The sequence below is a fragment of the Melanotaenia boesemani genome, chromosome 21 (genome assembly GCF_017639745.1).
Source record: "Melanotaenia boesemani isolate fMelBoe1 chromosome 21, fMelBoe1.pri, whole genome shotgun sequence".
Classification (NCBI taxonomy): Eukaryota; Metazoa; Chordata; class Actinopteri; order Atheriniformes; family Melanotaeniidae; genus Melanotaenia; species Melanotaenia boesemani.
Genome location: NC_055702.1, coordinates 9183139 through 9208950, shown reverse-complemented (window position 1 = coordinate 9208950; position 25812 = coordinate 9183139). Strand labels below are relative to the sequence as shown.

General features: G+C 38.4%; 2 protein-coding genes across 4 annotated transcripts; one reads left to right on the top strand and one right to left on the bottom strand.

Moving 5' to 3' along the window:
- Positions 1-5972: 5972 nt before the first annotated feature.
- Positions 5973-16851, bottom strand: sfxn2 (sideroflexin 2). Of its 3 annotated transcripts, XM_041973122.1 has the most exons (13): positions 16669-16850; positions 16415-16568; positions 13643-13881; positions 13378-13548; positions 13192-13290; positions 10585-10660; positions 10339-10424; positions 8876-8936; positions 8344-8410; positions 8193-8242; positions 8057-8106; positions 7913-7960; positions 5973-6729 (listed from the first exon to the last, which is right to left on the bottom strand). In XM_041973122.1, exons 3-13 carry the CDS (start codon positions 13795-13797, stop codon positions 6630-6632), a joined length of 963 nt encoding a protein of 320 aa, XP_041829056.1. In that variant the 5' UTR covers positions 13798-13881; positions 16415-16568; positions 16669-16850; the 3' UTR covers positions 5973-6629. The 3 variants fall into 3 exon arrangements, with proteins under 3 accessions (XP_041829056.1, XP_041829057.1, XP_041829058.1); XM_041973123.1 differs by lacking the exon at positions 16415-16568 and having other exon boundaries at positions 16669-16851; XM_041973124.1 differs by lacking the exons at positions 16415-16568; positions 16669-16850 and adding an exon at positions 16243-16259.
- A 1030-nt stretch (positions 16852-17881) lies between these two features.
- On the top strand, positions 17882-22266 carry arl3b (ADP ribosylation factor like GTPase 3b). The gene is made up of 6 exons (XM_041973126.1): positions 17882-17986; positions 18916-19059; positions 20101-20217; positions 20332-20382; positions 21026-21211; positions 21302-22266. Exons 1-6 carry the CDS (start codon positions 17897-17899, stop codon positions 21347-21349), a joined length of 636 nt encoding a protein of 211 aa, XP_041829060.1. The 5' UTR covers positions 17882-17896; the 3' UTR covers positions 21350-22266.
- The last annotated feature ends 3546 nt before the right edge of the window (positions 22267-25812 follow it).

Genomic DNA, 25812 nt, shown 5'->3' with positions numbered 1-25812 from the left:
AGTTTCAACAATAATATAATTATTTTATTTTAATTACTGACAGACAACTTTAAGTTCTATAATCTTATGTTTTATTGTAAGGCTTTGTTGTTATTTTATTTACTTAATTTATTTACTGTTATATTATACTGTTTCAAAACTGTGCAATATTTGATATTTCATTGTTTTAAATAAAGGCTTTTCCATTCAGTAAGTTGATATTTTACCAGATGATGAGGGACTGAAACTCAGAGAAGCTTGTGCTGGACTGAAAATGACTTAGTAGAAACACTCTTGACAGATGTGGAAACATCTTGACCCTTTAAACACAGGGGGAACGGTATCTGACAGGTGAGCTCTTAGCCATCAGAAAGCGTGTCCCCCTGGCTAATATGAAGATGCTTTATGTTAGAGGACTGAAACTCAGAGAAGCTTGTGCTGGACTGAAAATGACTTAGTAGAAACACTCTGACAGATGTGGAAACATCTTGACCCTTTAAACACAGGGGGAACGGTATCTGACAGGTGAGCTCTTAGCCATCAGAAAGCGTGTCCCCCTGGCTAATATGAAGATGCTTTATGTTAGAGGACTGAAACTCAGAGAAGCTTGTGCTGGACTGAAAATGACTTAGTAGAAACACTCTGACAGATATGGAAACATCTTGACCCTTTAAACACAGGGGGAACGGTATCTGACAGGTGAGCTCTTAGCCGTCAGAAAGCGTGTCCCCCTGGCTAATATGAAGATGCTTTATGTTAGAGGGCTGAAACTCAGAGAAGCTTGTGCTGGACTGAAAATGACTTAGTAGAAACACTCTGACAGATATGGAAACATCTTGACCCTTTAAACACAGGGGGAACGGTATCTGACAGGTGAGCTCTTAGCCGTCAGAAAGCGTGTCCCCCTGGCTAATATGAAGATGCTTTATGTTAGAGGACTGAAACTCAGAGAAGCTTGTGCTGGACTAAAAATGACTTAGTAGAAACACTCTGACAGATGTGGAAACATCTTGACCCTTTAAACACAAGGGGAACGGTATCTGACAGGTGAGCTCTTAGCCATCAGAAAGCGTGTCCCCCTGGCTAATATGAAGATGCTTTATGTTAGAGGACTGAAACTCAGAGAAGCTTGTGCTGGACTGAAAATGACTTAGTAGAAACACTCTGACAGATATGGAAACATCTTGACCCTTTAAACACAGGGGGAACGGTATCTGACAGGTGAGCTCTTAGCCGTCAGAAAGCGTGTCCCCCTGGCTAATATGAAGATGCTTTATGTTAGAGGACTGAAACTCAGAGAAGCTTGTGCTGGACTGAAAATGACTTAGTAGAAACACTCTGACAGATATGGAAACATCTTGACCCTTTAAACACAGGGGGAACGGTATCTGACAGGTGAGCTCTTAGCCGTCAGAAAGCGTGTCCCCCTGGCTAATATGAAGATGCTTTATGTTAGAGGGCTGAAACTCAGAGAAGCTTGTGCTGGACTGAAAATGACTTAGTAGAAACACTCTGACAGATATGGAAACATCTTGACCCTTTAAACACAGGGGGAACGGTATCTGACGGGTGAGCTCTTAGCCATCAGAAAGCGTGTCCCCCTGGCTAATATGAAGATGCTTTATGTTAGAGGGCTGAAACTCAGAGAAGCTTGTGCTGGACTGAAAATGACTTAGTAGAAACACTCTGACAGATATGGAAACATCTTCACACTTTAAACACAGGGGGAACGGTATCTGACAGGTGAGCTCTTAGCCGTCAGAAAGCGTGTCCCCCTGGCTAATATGAAGATGCTTTATGTTAGAGGACTGAAACTCAGAGAAGCTTGTGCTGGACTAAAAATGACTTAGTAGAAACACTCTGACAGATATGGAAACATCTTGACCCTTTAAACACAGGGGGAACGGTATCTGACAGGTGAGCTCTTAGCCGTCAGAAAGCGTGTCCCCCTGGCTAATATGAAGATGCTTTATGTTAGAGGACTGAAACTCAGAGAAGCTTGTGCTGGACTAAAAATGACTTAGTAGAAACACTCTGACAGATGTGGAAACATCTTCACCCTTTAAACACAGGGGGAACGGTATCTGACAGGTGAGCTCTTAGCCGTCAGAAAGCGTGTCCCCCTGGCTACAATGAAGATACTTTATGTTAGAGGGATCCAACTTAGAGAAGCTACCAGTGGACTGAAGCCATGTCAGCAGAAACCCACCAGATATAGCTTCCCTACAACAATATGACTTAACAGAGCTCTCTCTTGGCAAAATGTATGCAGCTGCATTCCTGCTGAAAGAAAGTAGCCCAATACAGTCAGGAAAACACACTGTGCATATTTGAAATGGAATGAAAATCAAATAGGTTTAAATAATAATTTTATTTGAATAAATCTGAAGTTTCCAAACATTACACAAAGAAACACTAAGTGTGGTTCTTTGTTTATAACCAAATCAAATAGGCTTTCTTCTAACAAAACACCTAAGACAATGTTTCAAGTAATATAATTATGGACATAAGTCTTTAGTTGTGTCAACAATGATAAAACACAGCAAACACTTTACAATGACTTTAACTTTCTCCAGCCCCCAACTGACGCAGTAGATTAAAAAGACGATAACACAGTCAATTTTGCCCTCTGCTGCTATCCGTAAAACCTTGGTGCCGTGAGAGTGGCAGAGGCACGGATCTAGAAATGGAGCAAACAGAGAAGCAATGTTGCGGGGACGTGCCATGGGACGTGCCTTTCCCTGAATGCGCGACTGACTCCGCCTTTTTTCCTGCGGGCGGGGTAGAGGTAACAGATCCTGACGGGGAAACACTCCTCGATACAAGACCGGTATGCCGATGAGGTTACACGGTGTGATCGCAGCCCCTCGGAGGCCTCCTGATCGCTGTCAGTAAACGTCTATCTGTATGGACTGTTTTTAATTTCTGGACTCGAGGAGGTTTTATAAGGCTGTCCGTGCGACTCCTCCCCCTGGCGGTGACGGGTGAACCAGCAGAGGGCGCTGCCCTCCGCGTGCAGCGGCGGCCGAGCCCTGCTGCCTCATCTGGAGGCCAAAAGGTCCGTAATGCCGCAGAATCAGCTTGTCCTCGGTGTATTAATAGTGGAAGTATCAAATTTTGATATTTTACATATAAATATTATTATTATAAGTTTCAAGGCAGTATAATAGCAGAAAAGTGTTTGCTTACATAACATAAGACAAGTGCGTATTTAATTAAATTAAAATTAGGCTAAATACTAATATCTTATTTACATATATGTGGACTTACCATTTCAAAAAGCCAGTGAAGTAACTGTCTTAATGTAAATCCCCAACTAAGGAAGGGTCAGCAACACATCTATACATTTTTCCTCTATTTTTTTGTGCTGCTTCTATTTGATGCAGCTACAGCAGTGGAAAAAATCTCTGATTAAAGAATTCCTTCAAATATTATGCTTCAGATATTTACTTGAAAATTAAAACTATTTACACACAAACCATAACAATCCATTATGTAGACAACTTAGTAACAGAAAACTTTCCAAAGACATTTATAGACCCTTATATTGCCTGAAGAAATTGCAAACATAATAATAAAACTGGACAGTGGTGTTTATTGTCAGCTGTTGCTTAAAGTTTAGACCCTAATATTAACCAAACAAGACCAAAAATGTATCTTAGTGCAGATGTTAATGTTTAGAAATTATGGCATCTGTGTGCTAAATGTCCCATTACATTGAGAACAAGCATTAAAAACCTTGTAATTATGGAGCTATTCTTACATGACTTTGTCTTATTTCTAAAAATATGGCTAGGGATCAAGGGGTTAAAGCAGCTCCAGTTGTCTTTGATAGCCTCTCAGTGTTTCACCAAACTTAAAAGCATCTTAAAAAACTTGTCACTAAGTTGATTTAGTCCACATCGGCCCCCTTTCTTATTATTTCTCTCTCTTTACTTGATCCCACACTGACTATGATGCTGAGTTCAGGGTCCTGTGGAAACTGGACCATCTGCAGTAGGCGTTCTGGTTCTTCTTCTGGCATTGGATATCTATCTTTACCCTTTTCTATGTTTTGTTGTTGCGTTTGTCGGGTTGCCCAGGTGAGAGTATTAATGCAGGACTGAGCAGATATTTCTGTTGGTGGAGGAAATAGTTTACCCCATTGTATAAATAATCAAAGAAATGTAAAGTTGTGCAGAATACTGTGTAGGCTAAAAAGCTTTATGAATGTTTTCTATTAGTGAAAGGTCTGGACTGCAACCAGACCAGTTCAGCATCTGGCCTTTTCTCCTGCAAATCCATGATGTTGTGATGGATGCAGTATGTGGTTTAGCATTGTCTTGCTGAAATATGCTAGACCTTCCCTGAAAGAGACATTTGAATGGGAGCATATGTTGCTCTAAAACCTTTGTGTACTTTTTAGCATTGACGGAGCCTTCACAGGTGTGTAAGCTGCCCACGTCAGGATGCAACCCCACACCATCAGAGATGTAGGCTTTTAAACTTACTGCTGGAAACAAGTTGGACGGCACCGCTTTTATTTAGTCAACAGGATACAGTGTCCATGATTTACAAAAACAGTTTCAAATTTTGATTAATCTGACCACAGAAAAGTTTTCTACTTTGCTTTTGGAGTGATTTCCAGTGGAGAATCATTCCTTTTGTTAATCCAGTTCTGCCTGAGGGCCTGAAGATCAACACTTTCCCTGCGCACAGAGATTCCTCCTGATTCTTTGCATCTTGAGATGATATTATACACTGTAGATGGTGGGATCTTCAGTATTTTATGCTAAGGAACATTTTTCTGAAATTGTTCCATAATTATTTGATGCAGTTTTTCTCAGATTGGTGAAAATCTTGCCTATCTTTAAACCCAGTCATGTTAACTGACCTGTTGCCAATTGACCTAAATAGTTGTCAAATACTCCTCCAGTTGTTTTTCATTTGTAGCAATTACTTTTCCAGCTCTTTGTTGACCCTCTTACAACTTTTAGCTGCCATCAAATTCAAAATATGATCATATTTTTCATGAAATGGCAAAATGTTTCAATTTTAACATCCGTTGTCTATATTATGACTTAGATCAAGTCAAAATTATGTCTAATTTTTTAAGAACAAACTGATGACATCACAGTGCTTATTTTGTTGCAAAGCACAAATTAATTCACAAGAAATTAAAATGATTAAAATGTTTCAGCTGAGAATATTCATCGTCATCATATTCATGCCTCTGAAACTAAGTATGGTCACGTATTTGTCTGATAGCTTTTTGATCCGTGTGTCTGATTCTGTGTTTTGTGTGTTCTCACTTCATGTTCATTTGAAAAAATATTCTGACAAAAAAAAAAGCAAAACACCAAACTGTCACATGGATAGCGTCATCAGAAACTTGCCAGCATTATTTAATACAAGCAGTTGTAATTAATGTTCATTTTCTGCCAGTTGATCAGGTTTTTCTTCTTGCAGTGGCTGCTGGGTATTTTAACTCTTTATTAATTTGTACTAAAAAGCTGTCTGAAAATGGAAAAATTCACTTTAATTTAAAACTTTTATTTCTCAGCCTCTGGGGAAAAAAAAACACTTAAGAGGTAAAACCCTCCACTTTTACTGTAAATGACTGACTGCTCTCAGGTTTATAAGCATTTCCTGTCTGCATGCTAGAGACTGTTGCCTGATAAAATGAAAATGTTTCACAATCTGCCCGCTGGCAACCAGGATGATGCCTCGCCTTAATTTGTTCACACTATTTGAAGTATGCGTTTGAGGGACATTTCAAAAGATGATTTATTAACGTGTTTAACTGTTGACAATAAATAATCTTTAAAGCAACCAAGGATTGATCCAACCAGGAATAAAGTGCCATTTAGGTAATTTAACGTTTGAGTTTTTCCTTTGCTTATTCTTAGTGCTGTAAAACAATTTCCAGTTTTTCCTTATAATCAAACTGAACATTAAACAAAAGCCTGACAGCCTCTTTACTCACACGTTGCACAAATAACCCAAAAACAAACTACAGCAGAAATTATTTTATTTCTTAAAACACCACAGTCGTACACGGTGTCTCAGAGACGTGTGGTTTGCATTCAGCTTCTTACACGGTGAAGTGATCTAGCTGGTTTGTCTACCTCGATTCAGGCAGAAGAGGGCAGTAGCCTCCACAACACTGAACGACCATGTCCGACTTAACTGGTGCACACAGGCGTTTTAAGGTTTCACAGTTAGGTCAGAAAGAGCCGGGTGTTGCTCCTGCCACACTGTAAAAAGGCACAGAGTAAGAGGAGGCTTGGCAGACTGATGGTGCATTTTCAAACAAACAGCCAATGAAAACAGCTACAGACAGGTTACATCATGATAGTGACCTAACAGTTTTAATCTGGCAAAGCAACAAACTGTTCCTGAGATGAGATCATTTGGTTTCTGAACACAGTACCTCGAGGATCTGTCATGTTTACAGTGGGAATTTTTTAAAAAGAAATGGAATTTTTAAAAAAAGGTGACGTTTGATGCAAAGCTCCAGAATCAGCTCCAATTTGGAAATGAAATATAAGAAAATGAAATGAATGAAAATTTATTGTGACTAATAGTTAAAAAATAAAGACACGCAACATAAACACAAAGGTGTCTGGTTTTTTGTATCAGATAGAAAACACTAAGCAGCCCTTTTGGCCTCAGAGGCCTTTGTTGAAGTAAACCTGTTGTATGCTGCCTCCATATTGAGACATAATGGCGTCTCTCAGCTCGGGCTCCAGCTTCGACACAGCCAAAGAGCTGCAAGAGAAAGAAAGGATACGTGAGAGGAGGTACACAACCAGCATGAATGAAAATATGAGCCAGAGAGAACATATTTTCTTCTATAAAACCTTACATACCACAGCAGAGCCGTTGAAGCAAAATCAGGTATAAAAATTTTAGCATGAAACTATGAAACCTTTGCAGCTTTATTGACCTTGGCGAACTCCTGTCTGTGTTTAGCTCTGTCTTATCTGTACTTTTTAACTTCCTGAATCATGTTACTGTCCAGACTGAGGGAGCACGAGATGGTCTGCAGAGAACTGACCTAAACATACAAAAAGCTACACAAAGAAGACAAAAATGGAACAAAGAAAATTTGATTGCAGTTTATCTTGAATTCTCTGGTTTAAAAATGATTTCCCAAAAGTCCCAGCTTCACCTGAAATTTGTTTTATTTACATTTTATGACTTTGGGGTCAGTATAAAAATAAAGAAAAGAGCATCAAATCATTTCTAAGGATCTCTTGGAGTCTTAATAAGGATATTTTACATTATTTTACACCCAGATGATTTCCCACTGATAAACAATCAGTTATCTTATTTTTAACTCAGTCTTGTTATCTTTATCCTCAACAACAAACTGAACATTTGCCCAGCGATGGTTTAACAGCCTCATTTCTTACCTGCTTCTGTGGAGTGTTTTTCATTCAGATGAGCTCAGTTTACTTTGTCTCACTGGCATTTTATTGTCATGTCTGTTGTCAGATGATGGTGACTTATAGTTTTCATTGCAGGCCATAAAAGTCAGCTGGTATCCAGGTAACAGAGGCTACTTTATAACAGTTTTTCTGATTAAATCAACATGAATGCAGGGAGTTAAACATCTCAACAGCTCAATCGCATTTAAACTAAATGTAGAAATTGGTGATCTTCATTTTTTTTTATGTTATGCTGTGAGGTTGGGATGACATACGATTCACCAGACTTTTTCACCTCTGTTTTACAAATTCAACTAGTTTTTCATGTCTTAGGTTTTTGCATCACGTGTAATTTAATCTCAGGGCATTAATTTGATATCTTTTTCATTTTTTTTTTTTACTTTAACAACTCCAATAATTCAATTTGTGTGACGGAAACATAGCTAGAACAAAGAAGACAGTCAAAGCCTCTCTATTAGCTTCATGTGTCAAAGGTGAAAGTACAGAAAACGTTTCATTACCATCTCTGGGGGAACAGGGAGCAGGCAGCAGGCACCATGAAGACCAAACTTAAAAAAAAAAGGAGAAATAAGAACAAAAGTTAGCAGTAACGTACTGTGGAGGATGTTAAAATTTCCTTTGACCCTGTAACCTTTTGTACTTACAACACTCCCACCATCATCACTTGAATTGGTCCGTGAAGAAAAGTGATTCTCTGTGAACAGACAAAAGAAGACTTGAGGACAGATGAACACGCTGATGTGACTTCAGCAGGAGAACGATGATTAAAAAAGACCTGACCTGCATGAACTTGTATTTTTCCAGCCTTTGCATGATGATTGGAAGGATGACTGGCAGGAGAAAGTAAAGACATTAAAAAATGAATAGGATAACTAGAGGAGCTCGGTTCGGTTAATAGACATGAAACTTTTAAGATAGCATCTATGCATACTCATTCCTGGAGCCGCCATGGTGACCCGAGAGACGACCACCTGAGTGATGCCTTTTACTGCTGCTTTCTGCAGAAGAAACACAAGAAGTCTTGAATGCAATTTACAAAAAATAAGCAGTCTTAACACATAAAGGCTGGGTGCAACATGACATCCCTTTAAGATCTGATGCAGCATGAGTGTGTTGTTTATGTGATGGCATGGTTTCCTTGACATATGGGAGTTCAGGATTATTGAATGAATCAATAATTCATATTTCCTCTGTAACCAGAATAGTTTATTAACCCATACAACCTCAGCTTACACAGGGAAGGCAGTTCATTTCTTTTCTGGCTCTTTATCTTATAAATTACTGCACAAACTACCTCTGAAGCCTTTTAGTTTTAACAGAAAAACACCACAAGCTGAGAGAAACCAGTTTGTGGTTTGAGTTTTGATTTTGTACTTGGGATCATTAGGTCCTCTGGGTGCAGCTGATTTCGTGTAAGCTTTAACACATAACCAGAACAGGAGTGTAACATGCACGACGCTGACCTTAGAGTGACCCAGTTTGTTGCCATTTTCATCTGTGACAGCGATGCCGTTCAGAATTTCCCTGAAAAACAGAGAAAATAAAGCTGACAGGAAGGCAAAGATTCATTAAATCGACTACCCTCGATTAACATCGATAAGATGTTAATATGTTCACTTCTCTGTAACATCACAAAAATTCCCTGTTTAAAACATTAATAAGAGATGTTCAACTGAAACACCACAGTCTCTGTTTGTGATAATCTGTGTGCTGCCCTTTTCTAGTGCAAGTCAAAGTTAGAATATTTCATTATTAATTTAAGGACAAAATTCCAAGAAACTGGCATTAAACAACTAAACAAACTAAAAAATGGTAGAAAGTGCAGGTACAGGAATGTGTTTTCTGAACTTATATCATGCATGCATATTATTGTAATAATAATAATAAAGGATACGTCATAACAACCACAAATTGTGCAAACAGTGTCACAGAGCATCTTCAGTAAAACAGGAATAACATCAAATTTAGCTGAGCAGCTCACAGAATGCCAGGTAAATTTATTTTTATTATAATAGCATGCTGCATCTGACCAAGCTTCACACAAAGCATCACAAATGCTAATGAAACAGCTCATAATGTTGCTACACACAAGTAGCCACAAACCATCCTTTTTTTGGTCTCTCAAGATATAAAAATGGGCAGATTTTACTTGATAAAAATGCTCCTTGCGTAATTATTATTGTTGTTTTTTTGCCTCAGGGATAAAAATCTATATTTCTCACATCCTAGCTGCGGAATAAAGACTAATTACAATTTATAACCTAATGCCTTCTGGGCCTCTCAGAGTAATTCCATCTTTCATTTACAATATTGTCCATACATATTAATAACAAATTAAACAATAGACCTCTGTCCCAAATATCTAATATGCATTTAAGAGCAACTGGAGTGTAATAAGATTAATATGAATTATTTCTTGGACAGTATACCATCAAAACATTCATTTTCATGCACGGTTTAGGCGAACTATCGTTAAAGCTCTACATTCTTCTTGCTGCAGTAGGGGAGGCGGATCAGTGTCTTTTTGGGGTTTCTTTTTCTCCCCAAACGTGATGCACACCATCCTTTTTGATTAGTCATTTAATGAGCTGAGTGCCTTGGTCAGTTTTGCCCAGTTAAACAGCCATCCATTATGTAGCTTTTGCTATATTACCATCTGAACAAGCTGACCAGCCCAAATTACCATCCCCTGCGCCATGCTGTCTGACATAGCTAACTATTTATTACCACACCAAGTTTCATTTTCTCACCACCATTTCAAGATTAGTATTCATGCCTTAACACCTCTTCTCAGGATATCAAGATGTGTCAAGATTTCTGCTCTGAGAAAATCACTGTGATTTCAGCCCAAACCCAACAAAACCAACACAACATGCCTTTATATGTATTTTGGGGTTTTTAACGAGTAAAACAAAGGAGGACTCACTGCTGCCTCATCATGGGAATGTTAACACAGTTGGCTGCAGCCACGGCTGCAAAAGGGACCCAGCGAGCCACGAGAGGAGGAGCTTTCTGCAGGAAGGAGTGGAGAAAGATCATCTTCAAATGGCATCTTCAAAGTCAGTAAAGATTCTTTTTTCTACCCTAATATGATGCATAAGACCACAAATAAGCTTTTAATCTTTCTAAAAACCAGCCTGTACTGTTTTAATTCCTGTGTGTGTGTTTGTACCTTTGTGTAGAGGTTGAGTCCAACGGCTGTTGCTAAAGCTGTGCTGGTTGCTGTAATGTAAGCCACTCCAATCTGCCTGAAAGACGTGATGGAAACACAGAACAGAAGCTGTTTTACAATAGTTTCGTTATCGTTATTAAAGCGCTCAGTTGAATAGCCAAGAAACCAAATAAAATCCAGATATCTTTTAACATGTTTCTGCATAGTAACATTAATATGCTTTAGTAGTTCAAAGCATGCTGGTGATGCATCTAAAGCGGTCTTGTAAACCATTTTTTAAAAAAAAAAGAAAAAAAACACTCTTTAGCAACAGTATGTTTAGTAAAGTAGCTCACAGATGCAAGTCAACTGTATGCATCCAATGGAGATAATCTATAATTTCATGCCTTAGGCTCCCCCAGAAGGAGCTTAACATCCTGACTAATGCACACCGGCTAATATCCCAACAAAACTGGCATGTGTAGGTTCTCTCCAGGTGCTCCCCTTATCTCAGAATCCAAAAACATGCATGATACAGTGGGTATAAAAAGTGTACACACCCTTGTTAAAATGCCATGTTTTTGTGATGTTAAAAGATGAGACCACAAAAAAATCATTTCAAAGCTTTTTTCTATCTTTGGTGTGACCCTTGCTTAAGTGTGCACACCCATAAGTTAATACTTTGAAGATTTAATCACAAAATTCTGTCTTACTGGGTACATGTCTGCCGTTAATTAAAGAGACTGATTAACCCTCCAAAAAGTTCAGCTGTCCTCATAGGATCTTCCTGGCATTTACTCTGCCAGCTATAGAAAAAGCCACGGATCACAGAGAGCTTACAAAGCATCAAAAGGGCTCTCTCTTCTTTCAAAGGTATCAGTCAGGAAAAGGGGAGAAAAACATTTCCATAGCTATGGATATACCATGGAACACATTGGAGACAGTTGTCAAAAAGTGGAGAAATATACAACAGTGACAGTGCTGGTACTGGGGCTTTAGTCAAGGTGGAGGGAATTATGAACGGTTCCAAATACCAGCCACATTCATCCCAAAACCTCTGGCATCTGCTAAAAATCTAAAGCTGAAGATGATTTTCACCTTTCATATGTCAATAAGCATTCATCCAAATTAATAAAATAATCACCAACAGGAAATTAGAGTTTTGGAGTGGTACAGCCAGGATTCAGGCCTAAATCTAACAGAAATTGTAGGTAACCTGAAGAGGACTGTGCACAAAAGATGTCTTAACAATCTGGCAGATTTGGGCATGTTTGCAAGGAAGAATGGGCAGATATGGCCAAGTCAAGATGTTGATAGACTCCAAGACTGAATGCTGTTGCTGAATAAAAAGGTGATTCTATTGAATTGTACAGGTTATGTCACATTAAATATGGGACACATCTTTAAATAATTTATTGTGGTCTCATTTTAACAGGGGTGTATACTTTTTATATCCACTGTAGAACACAATCTCTGTCTTTCTCTGTTCTAATTTGGCCCTAGGTGCAGGTGTGGATGTGTGTGGTTGTTTATCTTATTTGTCTCTCTGTGTTTGTCCTGTGATGGACTGGTGACATATCCAGGGTATACCCTGCCTCTCACCCAATGACAGCTGGGCTAGACTCCTAAGTATGAAAAATGAATGAATGGAAGTATGTCCCAACTCCCAGCTTGGAGTGTTTTTGTTCCAGCCCTTCATCTTTATCTTCCTCAACTCAGCAAAGCATGCTGCATTCACTTTACCTCTGAATCAGGGGTTTCAAACCCTTTTTCCTTCTTATTAACATCAAACTCTCATCATCAGCCAATAATTCACTAAATAAAAACACATAATACCCTGTAGGTAGTTTGTTCAACATATCTGGACTTGGAAATCTGAGTTCTAATTTCTGTGTTATGTTTTTTCCCCACTTGGACATTTGAAATTCTGATTTACAATGTGTCACTGAATGCATCATCCTCTGCCATCACATAAACAAACATCCATTTAAAGTATCCCCATTTGTCGACCATTTACTGCACTTCTCACATAAAAATACATTCATGTTGTGATTGAACCAAAGCTGCTACATACCAAATGTGCATAAGTCCTCATTTTCATACAATACACAACATTTTATTATGTTTAATCCAGTTTTTTCTTTAAATATACATTGTAAGCTTTAAATGACTACTTTCTTACTGCTGGGCAGAAGTTTGTCTTGGTCAACATATTTCATTGAACCACTGATCCTGTCTTAATCCACACAAGACTAATAAAAACTAATCTAATCTGAACTGAACTAGCTGCATCAGAAATCAGATAAAAAACTACAGAAGCATGTTTTGTTCTGATTTCACAAAAGAGTCTGATTGTACATTGTGAAATCGCTGGAGACACTTTTTTCCTGTCATTTTCATGTGGGAAAGATTTGTCTGGAAAACATAAGAATAATTTCAGCATCTGGTTCCAATACATTTTTATGATACCTATTTTAGGAAAGGTTAAGGCAACTTATATTTAGTTACTTTATAATCAATGTCAAACAAGAAAAATGGACTTTGGCCTACAAAGATGTGCACATGGAAGCTCATCTGGATTTGTACGCTTAAAATGACAAATGTAAACAGGGTCTGGCTAGGTCTTACTTTGGAGTGATGGGGGAGGCAGCGTTGCGGTTGGTGTAGTTGACCAAAGCGTTGAAGGACTGATTCACCCACTGCCAGAACACCACAGCAGGAACTGTCCTAGAAACAAACGTCTATTAAACTAAATATTTTAGTAAAACAAAAGGATGAGGTGAGATTCTGTTTGTCCTTTTTGCTCCTCCCTACCTGTAGAACTGCAACATGAACCCAGTGATGGCCATGCCTCCAGGGACCTGAAAGGACATGCGTCCAATGAGGTTCATACGGTCCCCCGTGTCTGGATGGAAAGCAGAGTCGTACAACTTCTTTGCATAGTAGAGCTGTTCCACCGTGGTGCCTGGAGGGACGGATCCGGCCCTGCAGAAATCCATCAAGACAAAACAGGACATAAACTTTGACTCACCACCTGCAGAAACATCTCCTTTTTGTTTAGTTGCATTCATGTTCTTACCTGCAGCTTTCTACTAAAGCTTTAGCTTCATCCAACCGCGAGTCAGGTAAAAATGCAGTTCGCCAGTCGGTGATGCTGAAGAAATGTTTCAGTCGGCCCATGAACGTAGTCTGATCCCATCGCGGCGCATCGATGTCGAACGAACTCATAGCCATTTTGTTTGTGAAAAAGCAGCTCAGTGCATTCAAAAGTCGCTGTGTTCACGCTGCAGGAGGTCACCAAGCTGCTGCAGATGAAACCTGAATGAATATGCAAAAATAATATCACTTCTAAAAACCATGAACAGACATATAAAAGAGACTGTCCAGGTTGGGAATAAAATTTAAACAGGTTAGGAGTTAAAGAAGGAGCTGCTCTGGTTTGAGTTGATGTAACATTAACAGACTACTTTAGAGGGTCAGACAAGGCCAAATTACTCCACAGAAACATGTGTGAGGGGCTGTAATGTTCAACACACAAGCTTTATTTGTTAATGGTTATTTTTTAAGCAGAAGGAAAAAAAAAAAAGCTTACTTGTGCCATGCTTTAATATAACTGTAAATTTAACATTTGATAACATCATACTTGGACTTCTGTGAAGCTAAGATCCATTTCTACTCTATTTCCAATTTATTATTCTGATCTTATACATTTAAATGTATACGATGATAAAGGCTTGAAACTTCCAGCATTTAAAACGGGATATTCTGCTGGCTGGCTGTAATGCATTTTCTAACAGGGAACCACCATTTGGCTCTTTTAAATTGCTGTGCTTTATGTCTTTCCTCTGAACCTGCAAATGAAATTATTCCAATTCTTTGCATTAAAAATCCAAAAGGAAAAGTACCCATGTTTGCATCAAATGTTGGTAAGCACAGAACCCTGTGTGGCCAGCATGATTCTTCCACACCCTGCTGAGATACAGTCGCTCTGAAAGTCCCGCAGCACACAGAGCTGTAGTTGTACAGCTTCTGCTTCGCTAAAGTTAACCACCCAAGTTGCTGCAAACCACTGCTTTCCAACATGTGCTTCGTGTCCCTGAACAAACACAAACTCAAGTTCTTCCCAAAACACTCTCAAGGCCCCAACTTCAACCAGAAATCATCAACCACCTCCTGGTAAATGGTACCACAGGTAGTCATTTTGGGTTTCTGCAGCTGCAGCGTTGTGCTTCATATTAACCAATCAGAGATGTCAAAACCTGCTGACTACAGTGCAGGGAATCCAAATTCCCCTCTGGACATCTTACTTTATTACATTACTCTAAGTATTTACTGTATGTTTTAGGTGGAAAAGTAAATATAGGACACATGAGGAGAGATGAGGGTATCTGCTCTCTAAAGGATCAGCCTGGTTGGAACTGGATTGTCTTCAAAACTGTTTGTTTAAAAAGTAGGTTAAAGGCCTGCAGCTGCTGGTGGGAAACACAGAACATGGGCCAGAAGTCAACGTGGCTCTACATACCACAACATATCTGCAAGAATATGCCATAACTTCTTCTTTTGTTTGCCAACAGTCCGGAAAACTCAGATTTTTTGTTTACAGTGACTTTAGTGTTCATGTGTAAAATCAGCCAAAAGTACAAAAGTCATAATAATTCATGGCTCCAACTCCAGAAATAATAAACATTTCTACTTTTTTTTATCTTTAATAAAAGGTTCAAATCTGGATTGTTGCTGAGACCAAATAATGAATCTGAAAGACTCCACTGCCAAGACTAAAAAAGCAAATGCCCCTTTTTAAAAAGTATTTTATAGACTGCACAAATGAAATATTAATTTGCAGATTACTTATGACTGACGTTTACAGTATATTGGGATGTGAACCCTTTAAATTGCTGCTCACACAGTTAAAATATCTGGATTTCTTTATGTAAAGCGTCTGGAGATGTTCTGCAGTCATGTACAGGTTTCCTTTCTGAACCTGTTGCCTGTACATAACATGATCTCAGACAAGCACTCAGATAGATGGATAGACGGACGGATGGCACGATGCTCATAAATATATAAAATATTGCTATCACCCAAGGAAAACCAGACAACCAACCAGCCAAATAACTTCGGTTAACATAATTTGATTTGTTCAATTATGTTGAAATCCACACCACTGGTGCACAACAATATCTGAACCTCTGTTTGTCACTTTTTTGGAACCAAAATCTACTTTTAAGCTCTGACAAACATCATTTTACCAAATCAAATTTTCATTCCAACTATAAATATTAGGATTATGTTCAATGAGGATCAGCTTGTTAAAATATTGTTAGAACTGGGTCCTATTTTGCAAGACCATAAACTTATAAATAGACTTATAAATCTGGATTAATCTTGGTCCAACTGCTTCTTGGTAATTCAAAACAAAGAATAATTTCTTACAGTTACTTCGCGTGTTCCGTTTGCAAAAACGATGACTATTATGGCTGAGAGTTGAATTAGAAGGTTGACAAACTGGATCTGAAGGCCAGAACACCTCCCAGCATATTTGGACATCTGGATAAGTTCGCACTAATCGGTTGTAAGGTTGTGCATGCGCAAAATTAGATCAGTTGCAGTCATGCAGTTTATAAAACAGAAAAAAACACACATAAAAAAAAGAGAAGAACAAGACTGGAATCAGTCTACCTAAAAGCGGTGAAAATAGCAACATGTCAGAGCTCGGAGTGATGCAACCCTGAGCTCGAGTTACCGGCTGAGTCTGATTTCTGCAACAGAAACATCGAAACAAACCAAAGCACCAAGAGGTGCGTTCACCAAGAGGTGAACCGACTGTAACCACCTTAGCAAAAACACAAACCTTTAAGGAGGTCTTCAAACCCCACGCGGAGCGAGCTGTCAGGTAATACAGTGTGCTCACGAGACACGGTAGTAAAGAAATGTGCACGTGGCAAGCTTTCTTCCAATCACAGGTTGGGGCAGATCCAAACCAACCCTGACACGTTATTTTCTGACTTAGTGAAGGTACAACAGAGAAGGAGAAATAAATCTGACTGATGCTCAAAGTTTACAGCTAGCTCACATTGCAACACAGCTGCTGTGTTAGCTAATTACCTCCATGATGGGCTGTCCTCAGTCTCCTCTTACGATTAAACTAGTTTAAGTGCAGAGGTTTATAACATCTGTGAGAAAGAATAGTTCGCAAAAGGACAATGTATGGTGGTATCTTTTGCTTATTAAATATTTATTGCGGGTAGCTAACTAAACTCGTCCTCCATACTTGAGGTTGATGCTGCGTTCAGGTCAAAATGTGTAATACGCTATTGAGAGCAGCATTCACAAACATTCTCATAAATATGATAGAGGTTTTGTAAAATAGCCCTAAAGAGATAAAGAATTAAGAAATATCCACAAACAGTTCATCATTCAGTTCTTTTACAAAAGAGCCGCAACTTGGTGTAAAATCGCACAAAAATGTAGTACAAAATACCTAAGATAGAAAACAAATGTTAAATTACCATTAAATGCTGTAACATAATGCAAAGCATCTTGTCTTGGAAGTCAAAACATCCTACATATATCATAAATAGCAACTGTGTGGTTTGCGGACATCTCACGATGGACTGTACATGCACTTAATTCTCATTATACTCCATGTAAATATATGATATTGTTATCATTATATGTGATTTTCTTTTTCTTTTTCAGCAAGCGTTATGGTGGTTGTTGACCCTCTTTTCTGTCCTCTTCCCGTGTCTGGTTCTGCTGAAGTTTTTCTTTCATGTTTTTCCTCTCCACTGTCACTGGCAGCTCAGGAAAGGGAAGATTAAAAAGAAACTCGAAACAATTTTTTGCCTTTTTTAGGCTTTCATGAACGCAGTTATTGTAAACAGGACAAATGTGAATGTCATATGATTACCTGGACTACAATGAATTTGATTGAATTGGACTGTGGCTGTAAAAGTGCCTTGAGATTACTCTGTCGTGAATTGGCTGTATAAAAAAATTTAAGCTGAAATGAATTAAATAATTTTGTCTCTTTCAGTCTGGGTGTCTTTGCCCAGACATCTGCACCATGGAGAAGATCATTTCATCACCCTCCTGTGTTTCCACTGATAAAAGATTTATGCTATAAGACATTATTTTTTTTCTGCAAGTTTCACCACGTTAAACTAGTGCGAACACAAATGGAATGTTATTTTTATAGGAGTTGTCCCTTTTTGTAAATATAATTTATTTAGAAAATTATACAAAAATGTAACAAAGCAAAAAGTTGCTTATGCACTCCTGTGTTTTTACTACACTCATTTTTCCCATTCTACTTGTGTAAATTGAATGCAACATGAGCCCAGGTTTTACGCTTCCTGTGCGTCTGACGTCACCCCCCTTAGTAACCCTCGGCGGCGTCTCCAGGACAGAAGGCAACAAGATGGTGAGTCTAATTTATCGTAGTAATTAGTCATTAAGTGTAAACATCAGGCGCTACATGTAAAAATAATTGCATTCACTGGTGCAAACTTGTATATTACATATAATTTAATGGGTCCTACTGCCTGAAACTTGATGAGAAAAACGTTCAGCTGGAAAAGCTGCCTTGTTGCTTCGTTCAGTTATCAAGGGAGATTAGCTTAGCACGTTAGCTCCCTGTAGCTCCTTGTTGCGTGCCGTTAACTAGTCCAGCATGAGGGTAAAAAATAAAAACAAAAAAAAAACTCAAAAATATTAAAGAAGATGCGAGAAGCTGCACACAGAAGCAGTAGTCCATGTGCACCGGTACCGACAGTAGTGTTTGCTCATTATAAAGATCCACAGAGGAAACTAGACATGCACTTGCATGGCCCGTTAGTAATGAGTCCAGGTGGACGAAGGGAAGAATTGTGCTTCTGTAATGGTGGTTATGTGCGACAGAGCTCCTCCTGCCCCCCATGGCCATAGACGGATTAGGAAACAATGGGCCCTTGGGCATGGAAGTATTAAAGCCCCCAAACGTGTAGTACAAAGACCACAAACACCCTAGATGAAAGAAACTCAAGCCAGCCACATTCATGCAGATACGATTTATGGTTGTTTTGCATGTTCAACTGCATATAATGCAACTTCTTGTCATTATCTTAAAATGGTTGTTTGTGGAGCACATAATTTTTTAATATACATTTATATCTGTGCCTTTTTTTTTCTTCTTTTGAATAATTTTATGTCTTTTCATTTATGTTACTTGTTTGTAGCATTTTGGTCATTCTTTCTAGTGATCTATTTTTTTCTTTGTGATATTTCTACATCTGATATTGATGACTTAATGTACGATCTGTCTGTTTGTCTGGCAAAGTAACCTCACATGGATGTTTTCACCATTTATTACAGGGATTGCTGTCCATCCTTCGTAAGCTAAAGAGCACACCAGACCAGGAGGTTAGGATACTGCTACTGGGTCTGGACAATGGTGGGAAGACCACCCTGCTCAAGCAGTTGGCATCTGAAGACATTAGCCACATCACCCCCACACAGGTAGGGAGAAAGTGCTCTCATGCATAATTTGAGCACACCAACACTGCATACCAACAGTGTTGAACACTTTACTTTAAAGAGGTAATTAATTATAGTTTCTAGTTACTTCTTGCAAAAAGTGATGGTGTTAGTAACAGAGTTACAGCATTATAAAAGTCATTAATTACTCAGAAAGTAACTACTCCATTACTTTTTAAAAATGTTCAAATATGTTCACTTTAACAGCATTTCAAATTCATCTGTGTGTTCATGTATTCATAATTAAACCAAATATTAGATCTGACTAATGAATGAAATGGAAACCTAATGGAATAAATTACTAACAGAAAAATCATGGACACTAATCTCAGGCTGCTGGAAGTCATGTCTCCATCTTCTCAGGAGAGGTGCTTCTCGTGATTCTAACTGCTTACAGCCACCATGAAACAAAAAACATTTCTGGTTATGATGAAAATTTCTCATAGCGTTCTTTTCTTTTATCTGTGTGAGGGAAAAGTGATGTCTGTGGTTCCAGATTAAAACTCTTCCTCTGTTTTCTCTGGATTTGCCGTGGCTGCATCTCCTGGTCATTTGTGTGCATGGCCATGTAGTTAAAAGAGGCGTTCTCGCCAATAAAGCCATCAGATCTGAGCAGGTCGTCCGGCCGATCGCCTGGTTTAAATAGAGTGAAAACTCTGCGATAAAAGATGCGAACCCTCTTTGCTTACACCCGGTCACAACACAACTCGGCAACTCAAACATTGAGTGTATTCTCCAGTTTTAGTCGTATCACTCACCCAAAACCAAAACAAATCTTATCTTACAATAGTATCTCGCTGTCAGTAACGTTTCATCCTCAGTAACAATAACAGCGTTGTAATGATGTAAAGAGTAATTAGATTACCTGTTACTAACAAAAGTAACGCTGTTAGTAACGCCATTTATTTTAACACTCTTACTCCCATCACTGCATACCAATGATAAATGGTCTTGATTTTGTTTAGATGTGCATAGTATTTACATATCCTGTCTGACCAACCTGATGTTTACTGATTCCTCTAGGGATTTAACATTAAGAGCGTACAGTCTCAGGGGTTTAAACTAAACGTCTGGGACATTGGAGGCCAGCGGAAGATCAGGCCATACTGGAGAAACTACTTTGAAAACACTGATGTGTTGGTGAGAAAAACTTTTTTGCTGAGTAACAGGTTTTATCTGATCATCTTGAATAAAGCCTTGTTTTTAACACATGAGTCTGTCACACATGATAACTAGAAAAACATTTTGTTTCAGATTTACGTTATTGACAGCGCTGACAGGAAGAGGTTTGAGGAAACGGGTCAGGTATGTACAATAAGCATGTACTTTCAGGTTGCACACAATGATCATTTTCGTCATTCTGATTCATTTTGGAATCTGTAGCTTTATCAAATGTCAACTAACCAAGTTTGACATCTTCAATTGGCCTGTTTGTCTGTGTTTTGGGGTTCAGAACTCCAAAATATTTGGTCAGTTTTCACAGAAGACAAAGGAAACAAAAATGGTCACAGTTAAGAAGCTGTAAATTAAATTTAATCTATTTGCCTGAAGAATAACTTGACATGATTGTCATTGCAGTTTTTTGTAAAATTGCTGGTAATTAAATTCACAAATTATTCCAAGAATTGTCTTAAATCAGATGTATTTCACTCTGCTAACATGAGATGGATTGCATTTGAATATTTTACTTTAAAGACTGCTGATACTGGTGATTGTTTCTGTCAATATACAGGATGAATATTTACATTTTTATAAAATCTTTATATCAAACAGAAGATCATGAAGACAAAGAGGGGGAAAAAAAAAATTATTATTACTTTTTTTTGTTCTCGTCCAAGTTGTGTCAAATGTTTAGGAAATCATAAGCCCTGTCTAATGAGACCTACAATCCCTTGTGCTTCCATCACTGGATGTGTGTCTGATTGCCAGATTTGTCGGTTTGTTTCAGGAGCTGGCTGAGCTGTTGGATGAGGAGAAACTGAGCGGCGTCCCTGTGCTGATCTTTGCAAACAAGCAGGACCTCCTGACAGCAGCTCCGGCCTCTGAAATAGCAGAGGGGCTCAATCTGCACACCATCCGGGATCGCATGTGGCAGATCCAGTCCTGCTCTGCCCTCACTGGTGAGGGTATCCAGGTGAGCAGATGAGCTACACTCCTCATTTATATGCATTCTTTTTTTCATGTGATTTTCCAGTCATCTCACTGCACTGCTTTTTCTTTTCAGGAGGGAATGAATTGGGTCTGTAAGAGCGTCAATTCAAAGAAAAAGTAGCTTTGCTTCTAGTTTTCTACTTCTCAGGAGGAGCAGCATACACAAACACACACTGACATATTGCACCTCCTGAGCCTTAGTATGATGGGATTTACCTGTGAATGTACACACACTACTAATCCAACGTGGACTTTTTTAACCCCCTGCATCGCTGATGTTTGCTAATCTCAGCACATCTTCCTATAATGACCTCTACAAAGAGGAGAGGTGTTTGCCTTCGAAGGGAACCCATGCCAGGAAACCAACCCCCTCCAGTCTTCTGTTCCTCCATGTCACCATCACCGTCCCAGTCAGTGGCTGCCACCATCTGCAGCCTGTCCCAGCTTCAAACATTTCCATTAAACTGCTGTCTTTCACAGGAATTCCAATTGGTCCTTTAAGCTTTTTCACACGCTGTCCTGGAAACCAGACCCCTCACTTCCTCCCCCTTCAATATCCATCTCAATCTTAAGTTTTTTTGGTTGTTTTTTTCTTTAAATCATTCCACTATGGCTGTAAGCGCTTCTCCTGCTATCTCTCTGTTTGAAGTGAAGTATATTTTTGTAATTATTTTATTTATGGTGAAGTAGAGTGCTTTAAAACAACTGCTTGTGTGGTGAGTGCATGTGAGTGAGAATTGTTTCAACACTCCCCACTAAAGAATAATACTGTAAGTGTTAATATGTATAAAAAAAAAGTAAAATCAAAAGGATAAAGACAACATTTTGGATCAACTGTAAATAGCACGGCCCTGTGTTAGAAAATTTGTCACCCTGCTGTACTTTGTAGTATGTAATGTTTGCATATCTAATATGTGCTGGCAGATTTTTTAACAGAGGTACTGTATGTCCATTTGCATTTCTATGTAATCTGTCCAGAGTTTAAGACGATGTATGTGAATAAAAACATCAAGTATTTAAAAGAAATTGTCAAATTAATTTGCTCTGTGTAAGAGTGGTGTGAAAAAGTGTTTGCCCCATTTCTTCTTTTTTTTTTTCTTTGCATGTTTGTCACACTTAAATGTTTCAGATCATTAAACAAATTTAAATATTAGTCAAAGACAACACAAGTAAACACAAAATGCAATTTTGTATAATTTTTTTTTTTATTAAGGTACCAAACCTACATGGTCCTGTGTGAAAAGGTGATTGTGCCCTCCCCCCTGTTAAAATATAACTGGTTTGTCAAGCTTGAGTTCAATATCTAGCCACTCCTGGACCTGATTACTGCCACACCTATTCTCAATCCAGAAATAATTTAAATACGACCTTCCTGACAAAGTGGAGTAGACCAAAAGATACTCAAAACCTAGACATCATGCTGAGTTCCAAAGAAATTCAGGAACAAATAATGAAACTGGAAAAGGTTAAAAAGCCATTTTTAAAGCTTTGGGACTCCAGCGAACCACAGCGAAAGCCATTTTCCCAAAATAATGAATACATGAAGTGGTGATGAACCTTACCAGGTGTGGCCAGCCGACCAAAATAACCCCAAGAGTGCAGTAACGACTCATCCAAGAGGTCACAAAAGAATCAACAACATCCAAAGAACTGCAGGCCTCATTTGCTTCAGTTAAGGTCAGTGTTCATGACTCCACCATAAGAAAGAGACTGGGCAAAAAGAACATTAAGGCTCGTCTCAATCCTGCCAGAAAACATCTTGATGATCCCCAAGACTTTTGGTAAATTTACTCTGTGGAGTGATGACATAAAAGTTGTCTGTCCCACTGCATCTGACATAAAAGTAACACCACATTTCAGAAAAAGAACATCATAACAAGAGTAAACTATGGTGGTGGTAGTGTGAAGGTACTATGAATTCTGCTGTCTACCAAATGATCCTGAAGGAGAATGTCTGGCCATCTGTTTGTGACCTGAAACGAACTTGGGTTCTGATCCAAAACACACCAGCAAGTCCACCGCTGAGTGGCCAAAGAAAAACAAAATGAAGACTTTGGAGTGGTCTAGTCAAAGTCCTGACCTGAATCTTACTGAGATGCTATGCCATAACCTTAAAAAGGCGGTTCATTGGAGGCGAAAACCCTGAATTACAACAATTCTGCAAAGATAAGTGAACCATCCCCCCCACAGCGCTGTAAAAGACTCATTGCAAGTTATTGCAAACACTTGAATGTAGTTGTTTCTGCTACCCAACCAGCTATTAGGTTTAGGGGGCAAATACTTTTTCAAACAGGGCCATGTAGGTTTGGATGTTTTTTCTCCTTTAAAAACTGCATTTAAAAACTGCATTTTGTGTTTACTTGTGTGGTCTTTGACTAATATTTAAATTAGTTTGATATGAAACATTTAACTGTGACAAACATGCAAAAAAAGAAAAATCAGGAAGGGGGCAAACACCTTTTCACACCACTGTACAAACAGTTACGGTTATGCCAAGTGTGCATATCAGAAACAAACCTGTACAATGAGTTCTCAGTTGCCCTGAGGGTCAACATTTAATAACATTAGACAAACTAGGAGTTCACTAAAAAGAAAGCATGTCCCACACCAAACAGGATACTTGCAGCAAAAACTTCTATTAAAAACATACCTCTCGGAAAATGTGCAGGCATGTTATAAATCTTAAAATAGTGACCCATATTACAGATTGCCCAGTTAAACATTTTGTTTTGTCTTGGTGGTTGTGAAGATACTATTGGGTTTGGCTGATATGCTACAATTTCTGAGGCTAGTAATGAATCTTGAGACTTAATATATTAATATGTAGTTTTATCTTATATTTTTAGACACCTATAAATAATTAAAATCAAACACGACACAAAATATTAGATAATTGTGTAGTTACTGACTCAGGGCTGCAATCTAAAATCAAATCTGATTTGTTCAGACAGGTAGGAGTGTCAGGCAGGTGGTGCTGTGTCCACCTGCCTGCATGTGAGCCTCATGGCCTGGAGCTGAGCAGCAGAAGCTGCATGGCCTAATTCTCCACCCTCAGCTGCAGTAACAAATATCTGGAAACAAACAAGGCTTGTCCACCTGCAAAAACTGCTGCTTCACTCGAGACCACCCACGTGTTGAATGGGCGTAAAAAAAACACATCTGTTTGACGGCATCACAGTCCTCCACCTCCACCCAGGAGTGGAATGACTTCCAAGTACTGTAATCAGTAACAGTTTTTCTTTATTTTTGATTTATGACATTTCAGAGGAAACCCTTTTTATATTCATACAGTTAGTTTAGCAGTTTATTGGATTAAAAAAAAAAAAGATCCCCTGACCTTTTGAAGTTTTTCATTAACCTTAACTGCTGCACTCACGCACTTTGGCCAATTATAAGATAAACTTGCCGAAGCACGTTTTTCTCAAACAGACTTATTACCGAGCACTGATCCACATTCAGATCATAAATAATGGTTCAGAGGTGTTAGATGTCTAGCAGAGTGTCCCTAATGCAGAAACAGTGAGCTATGTGTTTTACTTTGAGGAACATTGTATGCAACTGATTCAGAGGGCCTCAGAGGTTTTCAAGCAGCCTCTTCATCTTGTCTCACAAAGATTGTCATTGTTTGGTCTTCCTCTTCTCTCACAGACAGAATGTACAAGTGTTGCTCCTCATTTCTGGCCCTCTCTTACATTTAACACTCACACATCCTGTGGAAAACATGATGCACCAAAAGAGAGACACAATTACAAAAAATAAAAGAAGTAATTATAAGAAACAGGCTGGAATAACGTGCTTGCTTGCTTTCTGGTGAGATTAAGTATAATGAAGTGAGAGGTTTAGCTTAGCTTAGTTTAGCTCAGCTTACACACTGGAAACAAGGAAGATGGTAGTGTGGACCCTGCAGAGAATATTTTGTCTTGTTAATCAGTACAAAAATATAAATATTATTTAATAATATCAGGATCTTGGTTAAGTAGGAATTTTAATATGTATGCTAAGCTAAGTAACTAGTTATAGCATAAATATTTGACATCATCAGACCAAGACAAAACTGAACACGACAAGTTATTGAGACACTGAAATTTTACATTGTGCCATATAAAGAAATGGTACTAGAAGAGTAATAAATAGGTATTATATAGACTGAGTAGTTTTGTTAATATTATTATTATTGTTGTCATTATAGTTGACTAAAAAATAATGACTAAAAATTGTTGTAAATTATCGGGGTGGGATTAGATAAGCTTGTACTCCTTTTGGACTTCTCTGTTTGCTTTTTTGGTTTTCTTTTCTTTTTTTTCTTTTTATTTTGTTGTTATGCTCAAATCAAATAATTTTTTTTCACTTGTCCTGTCCACTGCCACTTTTTATATTTTCCATATTATAGTATTGTGCTTTTATTGTCAATTGCAAAAATTTAAAGACCCCAGGAAGAATAGCTGATGCCTTGCAAAAGCTAATGGGGATCTTAATAAAGAAAGAAAGAAAGAAATATTAGCTGAAAGGGATGGCATTCACTTTTTTGCATGTTTTTTGCATGCTACTCTATGGCAGACTAAAATTTCTGTCACTATGAAGACG